The sequence below is a fragment of the Phascolarctos cinereus genome, unplaced genomic scaffold, assembly GCF_003287225.1.
Source record: "Phascolarctos cinereus isolate Bilbo 61053 unplaced genomic scaffold, phaCin_HiC Scaffold_5;HRSCAF=322, whole genome shotgun sequence".
Taxonomy (NCBI): domain Eukaryota; kingdom Metazoa; phylum Chordata; class Mammalia; order Diprotodontia; family Phascolarctidae; genus Phascolarctos; species Phascolarctos cinereus.
Genome location: NW_027555958.1, coordinates 19,333,121 through 19,348,127, shown reverse-complemented (window position 1 = coordinate 19,348,127; position 15,007 = coordinate 19,333,121). Strand labels below are relative to the sequence as shown.

The window sequence follows — 15,007 nt, the reverse complement described above, 5'->3', positions numbered from 1 at the left end:
AAAGCAGCAAATGCTCTGCAGATTATATTCTTAGAGAATTGAAGGGGCACTGTCAAAGCTTAAGGGACTTGGCCAGAGTCACCGAGGCAGTGGAATTCGAATCCAGGTTGCTGTTTGTCCTTCATTCTGGAAGAGGACCATGACCTCAGGGAGGTGATGCCATGACATGCAAGTGAATTGGATTTAAGTGAGGAAGGGCTGTGCAGTTACCAGCATCACTCTCTCCTCTGGAGCCATCTGAGTCCGGTGGCCAGATATGACCGGATCAGAATGACTGGAGATGGCCCTGGATGCAGTGGGAGACCTTGGCCTTTTTAATCTAAGGTCTTTAGCAGGTCTCAGTTTGACTAAGGCAGCACCCATTCCATGATTAGGTCTCCCTGGCTCAGAGACCAGCTGGTTATTCACCATGCAGTGGCTACCTCAGTATAGCTACTATCATTCCCATTTTGCAGATGAGGAGACTGAGGCCCACATCACACAGCTGCTAAGTATCAGAACAGGCCAGCACATACTATCCACTCCGGCACTCTGCCTCTCCCTCACTTAATCTCTCTCGACTTGTTTCCTCATTTGTAAAATGGCAGGGTTCGATCGGATAATTTGTAAGTCTTTTCTAGCTAGAAAGCTATTCTTCATGATTCTAAGTCTTCCCTGATCCCTCCAACCCTCCCCTCTGCCCACTCATATGATCTTGTATTTACATATCCATGTAGCATTTTTGAGCCCTGCTCCCCACCCACCCACTCAGAGGAATGTAGAAGGGTATGGGACCTTTCTTCTGGAGTTTGAAGGGCTAGCATGTGGGGGCAGCTAGGTGGTGCTACGGCGGATAGAGGCTGGACTCATCTTCCTGAGTTCAAATCCAGACTCAGACACTTACTAGTTGTGTGACCCTGGGCAAGTCACATCACCCTGTTTGCCTCAGTTTCCTCATCTGTAAAATGAGCTGGAGAAGGAAATGGCAAACTCCTCTAGTACCTTTGCCCAAGAAAACCCCAAATGGAATCATGGAGAGTCAAACACGACTGAACAACGAAAGCATGTAGGAGAGGGGGATGACTTGTGCTTGGCCAGGAGCAATGGACCGAGTGTGGTCAGGAGACAAGATGGTGCAACAGAAAGAACATTGTCTGCGGAGTCACTGCCTGTGTGATGTTGGCTGGATTGCTGGACCTGGAGTCAGGACAACGAGTTCAAATCCTGCCTCGGGTACTCGCTAGCTATGTGACCCTAGACATGTCTCTTTGCCTCAATTTCCTCATCTGTAAAATGGGGATAATAATAGTCTCTACCTCCCAGGGTTGTTGTGAAGATAATAAGATAATCGTTTTTAGACGCTATGTCAATGTTGGCTATTATGATAGGCCTCTATAAAATGAAGGAGTCGAAGCAGATGGTCTCTCAGGACGCTTCCAGTATTAGATCTGTGACAGTCATAGACAAATTCCAGGTCAATATAGGGAAGGCCATCTGAACAACCAAAGCTGTGCAAATAACAGGATGCCTCATGGTATAAGGACAGTTAGTAAGTGTCTTGAGGCCAGATTTGAACTCACAAAGATGAGTCTTCCTGATTTCAGGTCTGGCACTCTATCTACTAGACCACCGAAGAACCCCTGATATATACAGATATAGATATAGATATACACACACATATATGTATGTATATGTATAGCTATATTGACATGTGTGTATATATACACACATGTATGCATGTGTGTATGTCTAGATATATTTGTATGTGTGTATATATATATATATGTGTGTGTGTGTATACACACACGCATATATTCAACCACCAGACAGCTTAGAGATCCTTGTACTCTACTTGTAAAAGAGCTGTGATCCAATATTTGCCGCAACGTGGTCTCACACTGACAAGTAGGGGTGTGATGGCATCACTCACCCAACGGCAGGAAGAGAAAGGCCAGGGCAGGTAGGAGGATGGGGCAGATGGTATTCCTTTCTTCTGGTCTCCACCCTCTGCTCGTCTGAACTGGGCAGGGACCAATTCTCATTTCTGCTTCTCTCTTTGGATTTGGAGCGTCTTCAGAGGGTCTCTCCGGGGAGTGGAGAAGTCACAGCTGGAACATCTGGACGTCCAGGTCAAGGCCCTGGGGGAGCGGCGCTAACCAGGAGAGGGCAGAGAGGGAAGAGTTAGGTCTTTGCCTGGTAGTGACCAGTCTTCGCAGGTCACCAGTCCCCACCCCCAGCCCAGATCGCCTTCCACTTATACACCTATATCTACACAATTATCTTCATGTTGTCTTGCCCATTAGAATGTCAGCTTCCACTTACTAGCTATGTGACCCTGGGCAAGTCACTTAACCCCATTGCCTAGCCAAAAAAAAAAAAAAGAATGTGAGCTTCTTGAGGGCAGGGGTCTTTGCCTTCCTTTTTTCACTAGGTGTCTATCCTCCATCCCTGCTCTTCTCCACCTCCTGGCTTCCCTGGTTTCCTTCAAGTCTCAGCTAAAATCTCACCTTCTATAAGAAACCTTTCCCAGTTCCCAGTAATGCTAATGTCATCCCTTGGAGATTACTCCCAATTTATCATGTATATATCTTGTTTACAGGGAGTCGAGGTGGTACAGTGGATAGAGTCTGTCCTGAAGTCAGAAAGATCCAAGTTCAAATCTGGCCTCAGACACTTCTTAGCTATGTGACCTTGGGCAAGTCACTTCATCTGATTTCTCTCAGTTTCCTCATCTGTAAAATGAACTATGGAAGGCAATGAATCCAAACCATTCCAGTATCTTTGCCAAGAAAACCCCAAATGGGTCACAAAGAGTTGGACACAACTGAACAATGACTGAGCTCTTCCCACCATTATATTGTGAGCTCCTTCAGAGTAAAGGCTGTCCTTCATCTTCTGTGTATTCCCAGCACCAAGTCCAGCGTCTGGTACATTTGCTGCTCAGCCATTGTCATTTCAGCCATGTCTGACTCTTGGCGACCCCATTTGGGGTTTTCTTGGCAAAGATACTAGATTGGTTTCCCATTTACTTCTCCTGCTCATCTGACTGAGGAGGAGGAGGAAACTGAGGCACACAGGGTGAAGTGACTTACCCAGGGTCACACAGCTAGTAAGTGGCTGGGGCTGGATTTGAACTCGGGTCTTTCTGACTTCTGGCCTGCACTCTATCCACTGCGCCTGCCGGGTACACAGTAGGCACTTCATAAATGGTTGCGGCCTCCTTCATTCTTCTTTGGGCTGCTCCTGACCGTCCGGGATTCCTTCATCTCCCTCTCTCTTCCAAGCTATCTTTCTACTTGTGTTTGTATACTCAGGGTGAAGCACAGTGCCTGGCACACAGTAAGTGCTTAACGAATGTCTGTGGGCTAACTGACTTGGGCGGCGACAGAGAAAGAAGGGTCCCATTCTCCTATCGCTCTGGAGCTGACTGGATGTATATGCTGGGACTCAGGGCCCTGCTGCTACCCCCTTCCAGGGAAATCGTCCATGGAGCAGATGTTTTCTCCCTCAACTCACTTGTTGGAGTCCAGCCCTGCTCCCCTCATCCCCACCCTCTTCCTCCCCCAGACCATCTAGATGAGTGATGATAAATAAACCTGGGCACTGAGGCAGAAAGCAGAAGCTGGGGATCATATAGTGGTTTCTATCCAAATCCTACTGACCCTTCACGTCCCACTTCAGAGTCTCCCTCCTCCACACAGCCCTCCCTGACTGCACCAGCTCCTAGTAATCTCAGAACTTCCCTTGTTCAGATGTCTGGTTGTCCAGGGAACTCATTTGGGCAAAGCAAATACCCACTGGATGACTGATTAATTGATCTAGACCCTTCCCAGTGTCTGCTTTTATTGGGAGGTTTTAAGGAAACCTCATTGCCCTTCTACATTGACTCATTTTGTGGGTCTAGACATATCTCTGGGGCTATTTCCGTGGGGGCTAGGATGAGGGGATCCCCCTGCCTGATGCTTTCTGAGATCCCTGCCAAGTTCTAAAGTAATAATTCTATAAGCTTGCCAGCTTGGCTAAGTCATTCAGACTCTCTGGGCCTCAGTTTCCTCATCTGTAAAATGAGAGGGTTGGACCAGCTGGCCTTGAGGACCCCTCTAGTTCTAGACCTAGGATGCTGTCTAATTACTGCCTGAGCATCTCCTTACCATCTATAACATGAGGGGGTTGGATTAGACAGCCTCTGAGGAAGACCTGAGTTCAAGTCCTGCCTTTGACCCATCCTAGCTGTGTGACCACAGGCAAGTTACCTAACCTCTCTGTGCCCCTAAAGGCTGCAGAGCAGGTGTCCATTGTAGGAATTCCTCACCCAGAGCTCCCTACATCCATACAATCACAAGTCCAGATGGTAATGACGGAAAACCTTTGTTACATCTATGCTATGCTCCAACCAAGCTGGTCCATTCTTTCTCCCCTAAATCTGCCTTCTTACCTCTAGACCTTTGCCTGGCATAGCCTCATAGGAAAACAGATTTAGAGCTGAAATGGGCCTCTACAGAGCCATCTATGTCAAACATCCTTCATCCTTTCATTTTATGGGTGAGGAAACTGAGGCTCATAGCAATGACTTGTCCAAGGTCATCTACATAGTAAGCATGAGAGTCAGGATTTGAACCCTGTTCCTCTTACTCTAGAACTACCTCCCCTGGAACATGCTGCCTCCCTCCTTTCCTGTGGAACCCCTTTGAACACCATTATTTATTTATTTGGGGGGGGGTTAGGCAATCAGGGTTCAGTGACTTGCCCAGGGTCACACAGCTAGTATGTGTCATGTGTCTGAGGTCGGACTTGAACTCAGGTCCTACTGACCCCAAGGCCAGAGCTCTATCCACTATGCCACCTAGTTGCCCCTAAACACCATTAAACACCAGCTTAAAAGCCACCTCCTCCAGAAAGTCTCCCCTCATCCTCATTCCTGAGGATTTCAGCCCTTTTTAACAACCCCCCAAGCACGTCTTTGTACCTCCCAGAAGTGCTCTTCACGTCACACAGTGCTGTACATTAGAGCTATCTGTGTGTAAGGAACATCCCCTACAAGACAACATGCTCCCTCAGGACAAGGGCAGTGCCTGAACTCGGCTTTGGCTGAAAGGAGGGTCCCATGGCATTATTCCTGCAGCGGCATGGCCTGCCCACCCCTGTGAAGGTTGCCCAGCTGTAGTGTTCAGTCAAAAGTCAGACAGGTGTCTGATGAAAGAATGAAAGTGGAAAGAGAATATAAGCATTTAAATAGCACCTACTAGGTGCTTCTCACAAATATCTTCTCATTTGATTCTCACAACAACCTGGCAGGTAGGTGCTATTATTATCACCATTTTACAGATGAGGAAATAGAGATAGACAGAGGTTAAGTGACTTGCCCAGGATCTCATAGCATAGATTTGAACTCAGGTTTTCCTGACTCCAGCCTGGCTCTCTATCCACTGTACTCCCAGCTGCCTGGAATGAATGAGCTATATGAATATATATGAATACATGAATGAATAAACAATTGAATGAATGAATGAATGAGCTATAGAGGGAAATATGCGGTCTCCAGGCAAGCCTCTTCCTCTCCAGTCAATCGAGTCTTTGCTGGACTACCCTCTGGCCCACCTTGTGCTGGATTTTGAAAAGCTCTAGGAAGCTTACTATAGAGGGGGGCGAAGTCTTCACAGTCTCACCCCCTTGACAAACACCACAAGCTTTTGAGCCCATGGGCAGACTGAGAGTGAGACCCCTCTACTGAGGACTATGAGATCATAACCCAGATGTGGAAGGGCACTCAGGACCTTTGCCCCCTATCATTTCATGGTGGAGATGCAATGAGTCACCCAAGGTCACACAGGCAGTAGGCATCAAAGCCACCTCCTTTGGCCCCAGAACAATACTTTCTCCACTGTCCGACAGTGTCTCCATTTGTCTGTATTGAATCACCATCTGAACACTGGCACCCCCAATCCTTGAAGTTGTTTGTGTCCTAGACCCCTTCAGTGGGTTGGTGAAGCCTATGGCCCACGTCTCAGATCAAAATGGATGAAAATGTGAAATTTCAGAGGCTAGTGAAAATAAAGGCATCAGGCCCCATCCTAGTTATGGACCAGGGAAACTGGGCAGCACACTGGGGAGAATATGGGGCCTGGAGTCAGGAAGACTCATGTTCCCAAGTTCAAATCCAGCCCTGGACACTTCCTAGCTGTGTGACCCTGGGCAAGTCATTTCACCCTGTTTGCCCCAGTTCCTCATTTGTCAAATGAGCTGGAAAAGGAAATAGCAAACCACTTCAGTATCTCTGCCAAGAAAACCCCAAATGGGGTCATGAAGAGTTGGACACAACGGAAGTGACTGCACAGCAGCAGAGTTTGTGGATGCCGTGAAATCCATCCATGCATCACCTGCAGGGGTTCATGGGCCCCAGACTAAGCCCCTCAGGCCTGCACGAAGGCTTCTCTGATTTTCCCAGATGTTAGAATTCTCTACATTTTGAAATGACATTGTATTGCTTTGTATGTACTAACTGAGGCGTGACCTCATCAGCTCCCATAAATCCAATGGTCATCTCTGTGCTTATGATGCCCAGATCTACCTACTCAGCCCTAGTCTCTGTCTCACATCTCCAACTATCTCCTGAACATCTTGAACGGGATGGGCTCCAGACATCTTCAAAATTCAGCATGTCCAGAACTGAACTCATCGACTTCCCGGCCAAGTCCTCCCCTCTCCCCATTACTGTGAAGGGCGCCACAACCCAGGCATCATTCTCGGCTCTTTCATCTCCCCCCCCCCGCCCATATCCAATTTATTGCTAGTCCTATTGATTCAATCTTCAAACATCTCTTTTATCCACCCCCTCCCCTCCTCTGAGAGCGACCCTATCCTGGTACAGGACACTCCACTCCTGGACTGTTGCAGTAGCCGCTGGCTGATATCCCTGCCTCGTCTCTCCCCGCCCCAGTCCAGCCCCCTCTCAGCTGTCAAAGCAGTCTTCCTAAAGCACAGGCATAACGACGTCACCTGCCTTACCCTCACACTTAATGCATCCCAGCAGTCCCCTATTGCTTCCAGGAGCAAACATAGAATCTGTTTGACTTTTAGAACCTCTCTGCACTTCTACCTTACTCCCTTCCCCTCCAGGTTCTGTGTGATCCAGTGACACCAGGCTATGCCTCACACAAGACCCTCCCTCTCTTGGTTCTGGGAATTTTTATTGGCTGCCGCCATTCCTAGAATTCTCCCCCTCCCCCTCGCCACCTTCTGGCTTCCCTGGCTTCCTCCCGATCTCAGCTAAAATCCCTCTTTCTACAGGCAGTCCTCTCTAGTCCCTCTTATAATTAGTGCCTTCCCTTAACTGATAATCCCCAGCTTATCATTTATCTGTCTTCTTTTTTTTTTTTGGTGAGGCAATCAGAGTTAAGTGACTTGTCCAGGGTCACACAGTGAGTATTAATGTGTCTGAGACTGGATTTGAACTTGGGTCCTCCTGACTCCAAGGCCAGAGCTCTATCCGCTGCACCACCTAGCTGCCCCTCCCTGTCTTCTTAATAGTTTGCGCGTGGACTGGATGCTCCTTGAGGGCAGGAACAGTTTTTTGCCTTTCTTTGTGTGTTACAATGTCCTGAACATAATGGTCACTTAATAAGTGTTTGTTGATTTGAGTTAATAGCGTGTGACCTTGTACAAGTCTCTTCCTTTCCCAGAGCCTCAGTATAGTCCTGCTCTCTAAAGCCCTCCCTCCTGCACCCCAAAGAAGGGTAGAGGAAGAAGCCCAATGAAACACTCCAGGTGTCATCAAAGAGCGCCTCTGCTTGGTCAGGAAGTTGCCTTTCCAGCTATTTGGGTGGGAGGACAAGGGTTTCTGAGGCCAAGGCTGGGCAGGATCCCACCAGCGCAGTCATCAGCCCCCATACCACAAAGAGTTGGGTTACAGGGGAGTGAGAGAGCCAGATCCCAGCCTGGGCACTGATTTCTCAATACTCCATTCATCTGGCAGAGGGAAAGGCCCTCCCACTGGAATAATTGCCTTTTGTCCTCTGGGGTTGGCCCTCCCTTCTCTTCTGAGGAGCTGAGGATAGTTGAAAGATAGGAGCTGAGATCTGGAGGAGAGGGTGGGGGCAGCTGATTCTCTTCCTGCGAGAACCCAGCCTCTCCAGCACCCAGCTCCAGCAGGGGAGCAGGAATCCTCCAGCCCCCATTTCCATGTCACCACCACCATCCCTGCTCTGGTGTCTGGACCCTCCTGGGAGTTGGAAGGATAGGAGCAGGGGCATCCTGGGGAGAAGATAATCTTTGGATTGGCCCCAGTCATCTCTGCCTCCCCCTGTACAATGGGAAGAGGAGAGATTGCCAGAGAGCTTTGTAAGGGAGGCACTCCTGCCCCCTTCCCCACCAAGGGGTGTGTGTGTGTGTGTGTGTGTGTGTGTGTGTGTGTGTGTGTGTGTGTGTGTGTATGTTGTAGATACTCTAGCCCTGTTCTCCCTCATACCATCCCAACTCCCTTCCCTAACATCTCATAGCCCCTGCTTTCAACCCCAAGGATCTTACCAATTACTAGCTTGAGAAGGGGAGAAAGATAGTGGAAGATGGGAAGGGCTGGGAGGCCTTTTGGAAAGGTCTGGACAGAACTTTTCCTTGTCCTTCTTAATTTACTGTGGATAGTGATATCAAGCACCTAAGTCAGAGAAGAACAAGTGGGTTCATCCTCTCCCTCTATACCTCCTTCTTAATCATGATAGATTTAGAGCTGGAGGGGATTTGAGGACATTTAGCCCAACCCTCTCATTTTACAGATGAGAACACTGAGGCCGAGAGAAGGATGAAGTGATTTGTCTAAGGTGATGCAGACGATAAGTGGAAGAGCTGAGATTCAAAGCCAGACCTTGGGACTCCAAATTCAACACTTTCCACCACATCACCTCTTCCTTCCCCCCATTTTCATCAAAGAGAGGCCTCAATTTCCAGGTCTAACAGGCCCAGCTTCCTGAAGCCAGCAAAGCAGGTTCCTGTACAAGGTCCACTCCAACCCAGTTTTATGAAATGGCCCTGGCAGAAACCACAGCATTCAGCATAACAAGATTACGAGGGAAGGACAGTTCTATAGGAATGCCCTGGGCGGTTGGCCCAGTGGTACCATAATGGGACTTTGGAACATCATGATCAGATTGGGCGATCCATGATGTTATTGAGAAACAGCTTGGTCTGGGACGAGGTTAGGTAGGGAAGACCTGGAGGGCCGGCAGCTTCTAAAATAATCACATTGATGGAAGCCTTTTAGACCAGCTCTGAATGATACCTGAGCACCCAAAGTCTGGGAGGAGACCTTTAAGCTTGTTTTCTTTCCGGTTCCCTCAAGACTTCAATTAAATCTAGCTCTTTGCAAATGCCCCTTCTAACGTGCCCCTGGCCAAAAGAGAATAAAAGTGTACATACCTGGCTGGGATTTCTTCAGCTTTATTTGTCTTCCGCCTCCTTCTTCCCCTCTTCCCTCCTCCTCCTCCCCCTTAGAAACAGCTGGTGATTAAAAAATCAATCAATACAAGTCAGGAGTCATTGCTTCCTCTCCCCTGAGGGAGGCCACACTGGGGGTGGGTGGGGGAAATACAGAAAGCTTTTTTTCTACAAAAATAAATGGAAGGAAAAAACAGAAAGAGGAAGGGAGAAGAAGGAAATCGCTCATCTGTCCCCTGCCCACTGGTCGCCTCTCCAGATGGGGGAAGCCGGGCTCGGGGGGGTTGGAGTGGCTGGAAATCCCCACTCGCTTCCAGCATGACACCCTGGACCCCACACGGAAGGGGAAGGAGGAGAGGGAGATAACAAAAGGCAGGAACACATCCTGAACAGATTGGGAGGGCTGAGGTCGGGAGGCAGCTCAGGTTTCAGGGAGGCAGACCTGCCCTGGCTCTGGCCCTGCAGTGCAGGAAAAGGAAGGAAGGATTCAGCTCATCACATCGGACCCAAACTCTCTACCTTGGCATTCAAGGCCCTCCTCAAGCCCACTATGCCCTACCTTTCCAGCCTCCTCTCACGCTCCTCCCTTAAAATGGACCCTCGGCTCCAGTCAGGTCAGGCTCCTACTGACCCAGGTCACATTGTGCTTATTTCTGATTCTGTCTCTTCTCCCTCCTTCTCTGTCCAAATTCTAACTGCCCTTCAAGGCCCAGCTCAAGTCTCACCTCCATGAAGCCATTTCCTTCCTGTGTGACCCAGAGCCAATCACTTCCCTCCCCTTCCTAGTTTTCAGTAAAGGTTGAAAGGGATGATGACTAAGCTCCCTTCTACCTTGAAATCCTCTAATCCTTCCCAATCCATTCTAGCCTCAGAGTGATCTTTCCAGCTTCTGACCTCATGGCCATCATCATGTCCAGTATAACAGGGGCAAGCTAATGGAACAGGCTGTCAGGGTTCACAGGATGGACACATGCTGGGCGTTCAGGACCAGAGGCTTCTGGGTAATCCCTCAGTCTACCATGGAGGCTGATGAGGCTAAGTGTATTCGTGGGTCACTTCTGGTAAGACTCACTTTGGCCTCTCACTTTTTTTTTAAAGTTTAATTCCGACCTTAAACACCAAGAGAAAGAGACAGAAACAGCAACAGAGAGAGAAAAAGAGACAGAGAGCACATATTTCTATACAGCAGAACACAAAAATTATATATTTATGAATATATAAAATGGTAAATATTTATTTCATACTGCTTGCTTACAAAAAAAGTATAATAAATTCTATACATTTACTTTCAAAACTGTCCTGTTTGTATCTACTTCTTCCTGAAAATCCTTCTTTTGTGCATTTCAACAAACATTACAATGGCACTCTTTTTTTTCACATCCTTATTGCCAATTCCATCCATAGAATGGAGGCTCCTTGAAGGCAAGGCCTATTTTGTTCCAGTCTTTGTATGTCCAGAATCTAACATAGTATATACCCTTAGTAGGAATTAAATACATTTTTTAGTTTGTCAAACTAAGTTGAGTGATATGATAGGATCCTCACCACAACCCTATGAGGAAGACTCTATACGTTTTACTGTCCCATTTTGCAGATGCACAAACAGGCCCACAGCAGTAAAAATGGCTTGGCCAACATCACACAGCTAGTAAGAGGCAAAAAGAGGTTCAATATCACATCGATGCCCAGGTCTCCTGATTTCAAGTCCAGTAGTACAGCTAGAATGCCATACTGCCTTATTTGCCTCAACGACAAAGCACATTTATTAAGCACTTACTGTTTATAGGGCACTGGCTTAGGTGCTTCCAAGTAATTCTATAATGGGGAGGAAGGAGTTGGGGCAGATATGACAGAGGGATGTAAGAAGTTTGCATATAGATGAGACCTCCAAAATGGCGGCATGAAAAGAACTCTGAATTGGGAGTCAAGAGAGCTGGGTTCTAGATCCAGTTCTTCCACTAGCCCCCTCCCCACTCTGTGACTTGGACTAGTTTGCTTCTCTTTAATGGTCTTGCTTTCTGCTGCAAAATGAAGTTTGAACTTGACCAGTAGCTGTCAGCCTTTTCAGGCAAGACTCTTTTTCAATGAAAAAAATGGAACTTCACAATAACAATTGTATTCAGTATCTGTTGATTAAGAAAATATGCAAAGACAAAAAGTTAATCTAAATTCAGTAACATTTTAGAAGAACTTTATATCTCATTTATAAGTGTGTATATATACAGTATTTATATACATTTCAAAAATATAAAACATACATTTATGAGATATTGCAGCCTAAGCCCTTTGGTTGTGGGCTCCCTTAAAATTACTTCTAGTTCAAGTTATGCTTTGGGTCAGCATCTACTAAAATTAATAATAATAATCTTCCACCAATATTTCTTTTATCAGACTAACTAAAAGAGAAAGAAGAAATTCTCTCTTACACGTAAGACTCCATTTTCCCACAGGTTAACATATCAATTAATGTATATAATGAAACATACCTGACACAAAAACATACATGGGAGCAGGCAAACTTAAAAGGAATACATATGGATAGGAAAGATGAATTCCTAAGGAATTCCTATGGAGAGAACAAATAGACTTGAAACACATATGGCTAAGTAGTCACATGTGGAAGAGGACACACATATAGGGAATACAGAATGGCAGGGAATGAACATATGTGGCCAAGCAGTTCATGCCCCTAGGGCAGTGTTCTGACTGGAATATCCCTCTGGGTTTTTTGCTTCTGTTTTCTTTTCTGCAAAATGAATGTTACCTGCCCTATTAGTCATATGATCAAGTTAAAAGCTTCGAGGTCCACTGCTGGTCTAGTCTTTCAGATACTTCTACTCACCAGGACTCCTTCAAAGACACTAACCTCCCAGTTCCTCCATTTCCTCACTTCACATGACCCTTTCCTCCACCCTACCTCAGCTACCTATGGAGATGGGCACACCTTGATCTTGTCATCAATCACAAGTGCTTTACTTTCATGTTCATAAATTTTGAAATTCCTTTAGCTGATCATAATCTTTTCTCATTCCACCATTCTCTTTACTTTATATCTCCTAACTCTGTTCTTCATCCTCACCCTGACCTCCAATCCCCTCACCCATCAGTTCTTTTCTGGGTCATCATCCTTAGCCTGGCTATACTCTCCTGCCTTCCCCATCTTGACCATTTGGTAAGCCAGTTCAACTCTGTACTTCTCTCTCCTTTGCCCTCCTATACTATCACTGATCTTGTCTTGCTAAGCCTCAGACTTGGATTAATGCCATCATTTGTTGCCTTTTCTCCTATTCACATGCTGCTGAATAAATCAGGAGAAAAATCACAGAACCAGTCTCAGTCCACTGCATATTCATGTTACATAATATCACCTGGGTCCTCACTGCAGCAGGGCAATTGTATTACACCTTTTTAATCTACTCATGATCCCACTCACCACAGCATCTTTTCCAAATTTTTTCATCCCTTCTCAAACTTCCCAGAGCCCCTCCTCTTTCCACCCTGTCAGCTCAGAACCTTGTCTCATATTTCACAGAAGAAAAAAAAAATGAAACCATTCACCAAGAGCTCCCTCTTCTCTCCCGTTCTCATCTTACCTCACTCAGATGCCTTCAGCCATTTTCTTCACTTTAGCCTCACACAAAGTGGCCCCTATACCTTGTCAAGGCAAACTCCTACAAATGCACAAGTGATCCCGTTCCATCCTGTCTTCTCCAGAAGATTGGCCCCCTCAGATAAGTTTAGAAAAGCCTGGAAAGACTTCTATGAAGTGATACAAAGTGAAGTGAGCAGAACCAGGAAAACATTGTACAAAGTAACAGCAATATTGTTGCAATGGCCAATTTTCAAAGTCTTACCAGCTCTAATCAATTCAAAGACAATTCCAATAATCAATACTGAGACAATTTTAAAAGACTCATGATGAAAAATGCTATCTACTTCCACAGAGAGAACTGATGAACTCTGAGTATAGATTGAAGCATACTTTTTTCATTTTCATTTTCATTATTTTTCTTTTTCGGTAACATGGCTAATATGGAAATATGTTTTTCATGACTTCACATGTACATCTGATATATTGCTTGCCTTTTCAATGGGTGGGGGAAGGGCAGAGAATTTAGAACTAAAAAAATTTTTTTAAAGGAATGCTTATGAACTGATGCAAAGTGAAGCAAGCAGAACCAGGAGAACATTGTACACGATAACAGCAACATTGTGCGATGACCAACTTTGATAGACTTAGCTCTTCTCAACAATGATCCAAGACAATTCCAAAACACTCATATTGGAAAATGCTGTCCACATCCAGAGAAAGAACTGATGGACTCTAAATGCAGATCAAAGCAGACTATGTTCACTTTCTTTATTTTTTTCTTGTAGTTTTTTTTCCTTTTGTTCTGTTTCTTCTTTCACAGTATGACTAATATGGAAATATACTTTACATGATTATGCATATATAACCTATATCAAATTGCTTACTATCTTAGGGAGGAGGGTAAGGAGGGAGAGGAGGGGAGCAGGGAGAAAATTTAGAACTCAAATTTTTATTTAAAAAATTAATGTTAAAAATTGTATTTACATGTAATTGGAAAAATAAATACTGCTTAAAAGAAAAAATATATGTTCTACATGATAGCACATGTATAAACTATATCAAACTGCCTACCATTTTCAGAAAAAGGGGAAGGGAGAAAAATGTGGAGCTCAAAATCTTGTAAAAATAAATGCTAAAAAATTTTTTTGTATGTAATTAGGGAAAAATAAAATACTACTTGAATTTTAAAAAGAAAGAAAAATAAAAATAAAGATCAGCAAAAAATAAAAAAGGAGTGTTTAAAAATAAATAATGATTTTTTAAAAAAGCTCATCCCCTCTATAATCTCTGTTAATCTTATCTCTCCTTGTTAATTGGCTACTTCCCTGATGCCCATAAATATGCCCACATCTCCCACATCCCCCAAACCTCCTAACTTGCCTCATCTATCCCTACTAGCTATGGCTCTATTTGCCTATTGCCTCCCCTTCGTGGCCTTGAGAAAGCTGTCTACAACTAATGCCTCTACTTCCTACCTTCTCACTCTCTTAAGGCCTTGCTTTTCCTCACACACCACATACCACACTCCATTTCCTGATTCTGGGCATTTTCACTGGCTGTCCCCCATATCTGGGATTCTCTCCCTCCTTATTTCCTCTTCCTGGTTTCCCCGGCTTCTTTCAACTCCCAGCTAAAATCTCACCTTCTACAAGGAGCCTTTCCCAACCTCCCTTAATGCTGGTTGGTCTCCTGGCCTCAAGTTTTCCCCACTCAAGGCCATCTTCCACTTAGCTGTCAAGTGATATTTTTAAAGATATTTGAATGGTTCATTAGTGGGTAGTGTCATCATTACCCACTCCTACTGGATAAACTTCAGATATATAAACACACACACACACACACACACACACACACACACATATATATATATATATATACACACACACACACATATATATATACACACATACATACACACACACACACACACACACACACACACACACATATATATACATGTAGATTGAGTGGGGAAAACTTGAGGCCAGGAGACCAACCAGCGGGTCATTG

The 15,007-nt window shown here is 45.4% G+C and overlaps 1 protein-coding gene across 2 annotated transcripts in view; it reads right to left on the bottom strand.

Annotated features, from left to right (window-relative positions):
• SSC4D (scavenger receptor cysteine rich family member with 4 domains) overlaps nucleotides 1-9,725 on the bottom strand; it is a 29,061-nt gene extending 19,336 nt beyond the window's left edge. Inside the window, exons 1-2 of one of the 2 annotated variants that reach the window (XM_021005877.2) lie at nucleotides 9,388-9,725; nucleotides 1,910-2,131 (exon numbers count right to left, since the gene is read on the bottom strand). In XM_021005877.2, coding sequence (XP_020861536.1) covers nucleotides 1,910-2,021 — 112 coding nt within the window. In that variant the 5' untranslated portion in view covers nucleotides 2,022-2,131; nucleotides 9,388-9,725. The remainder of the gene's footprint in view (nucleotides 1-1,909; nucleotides 2,132-9,387) is intronic. The other variant, XM_021005875.2, reaches the window with a different exon arrangement.
• Between the last annotated feature and the right edge of the window lie 5,282 nt (nucleotides 9,726-15,007).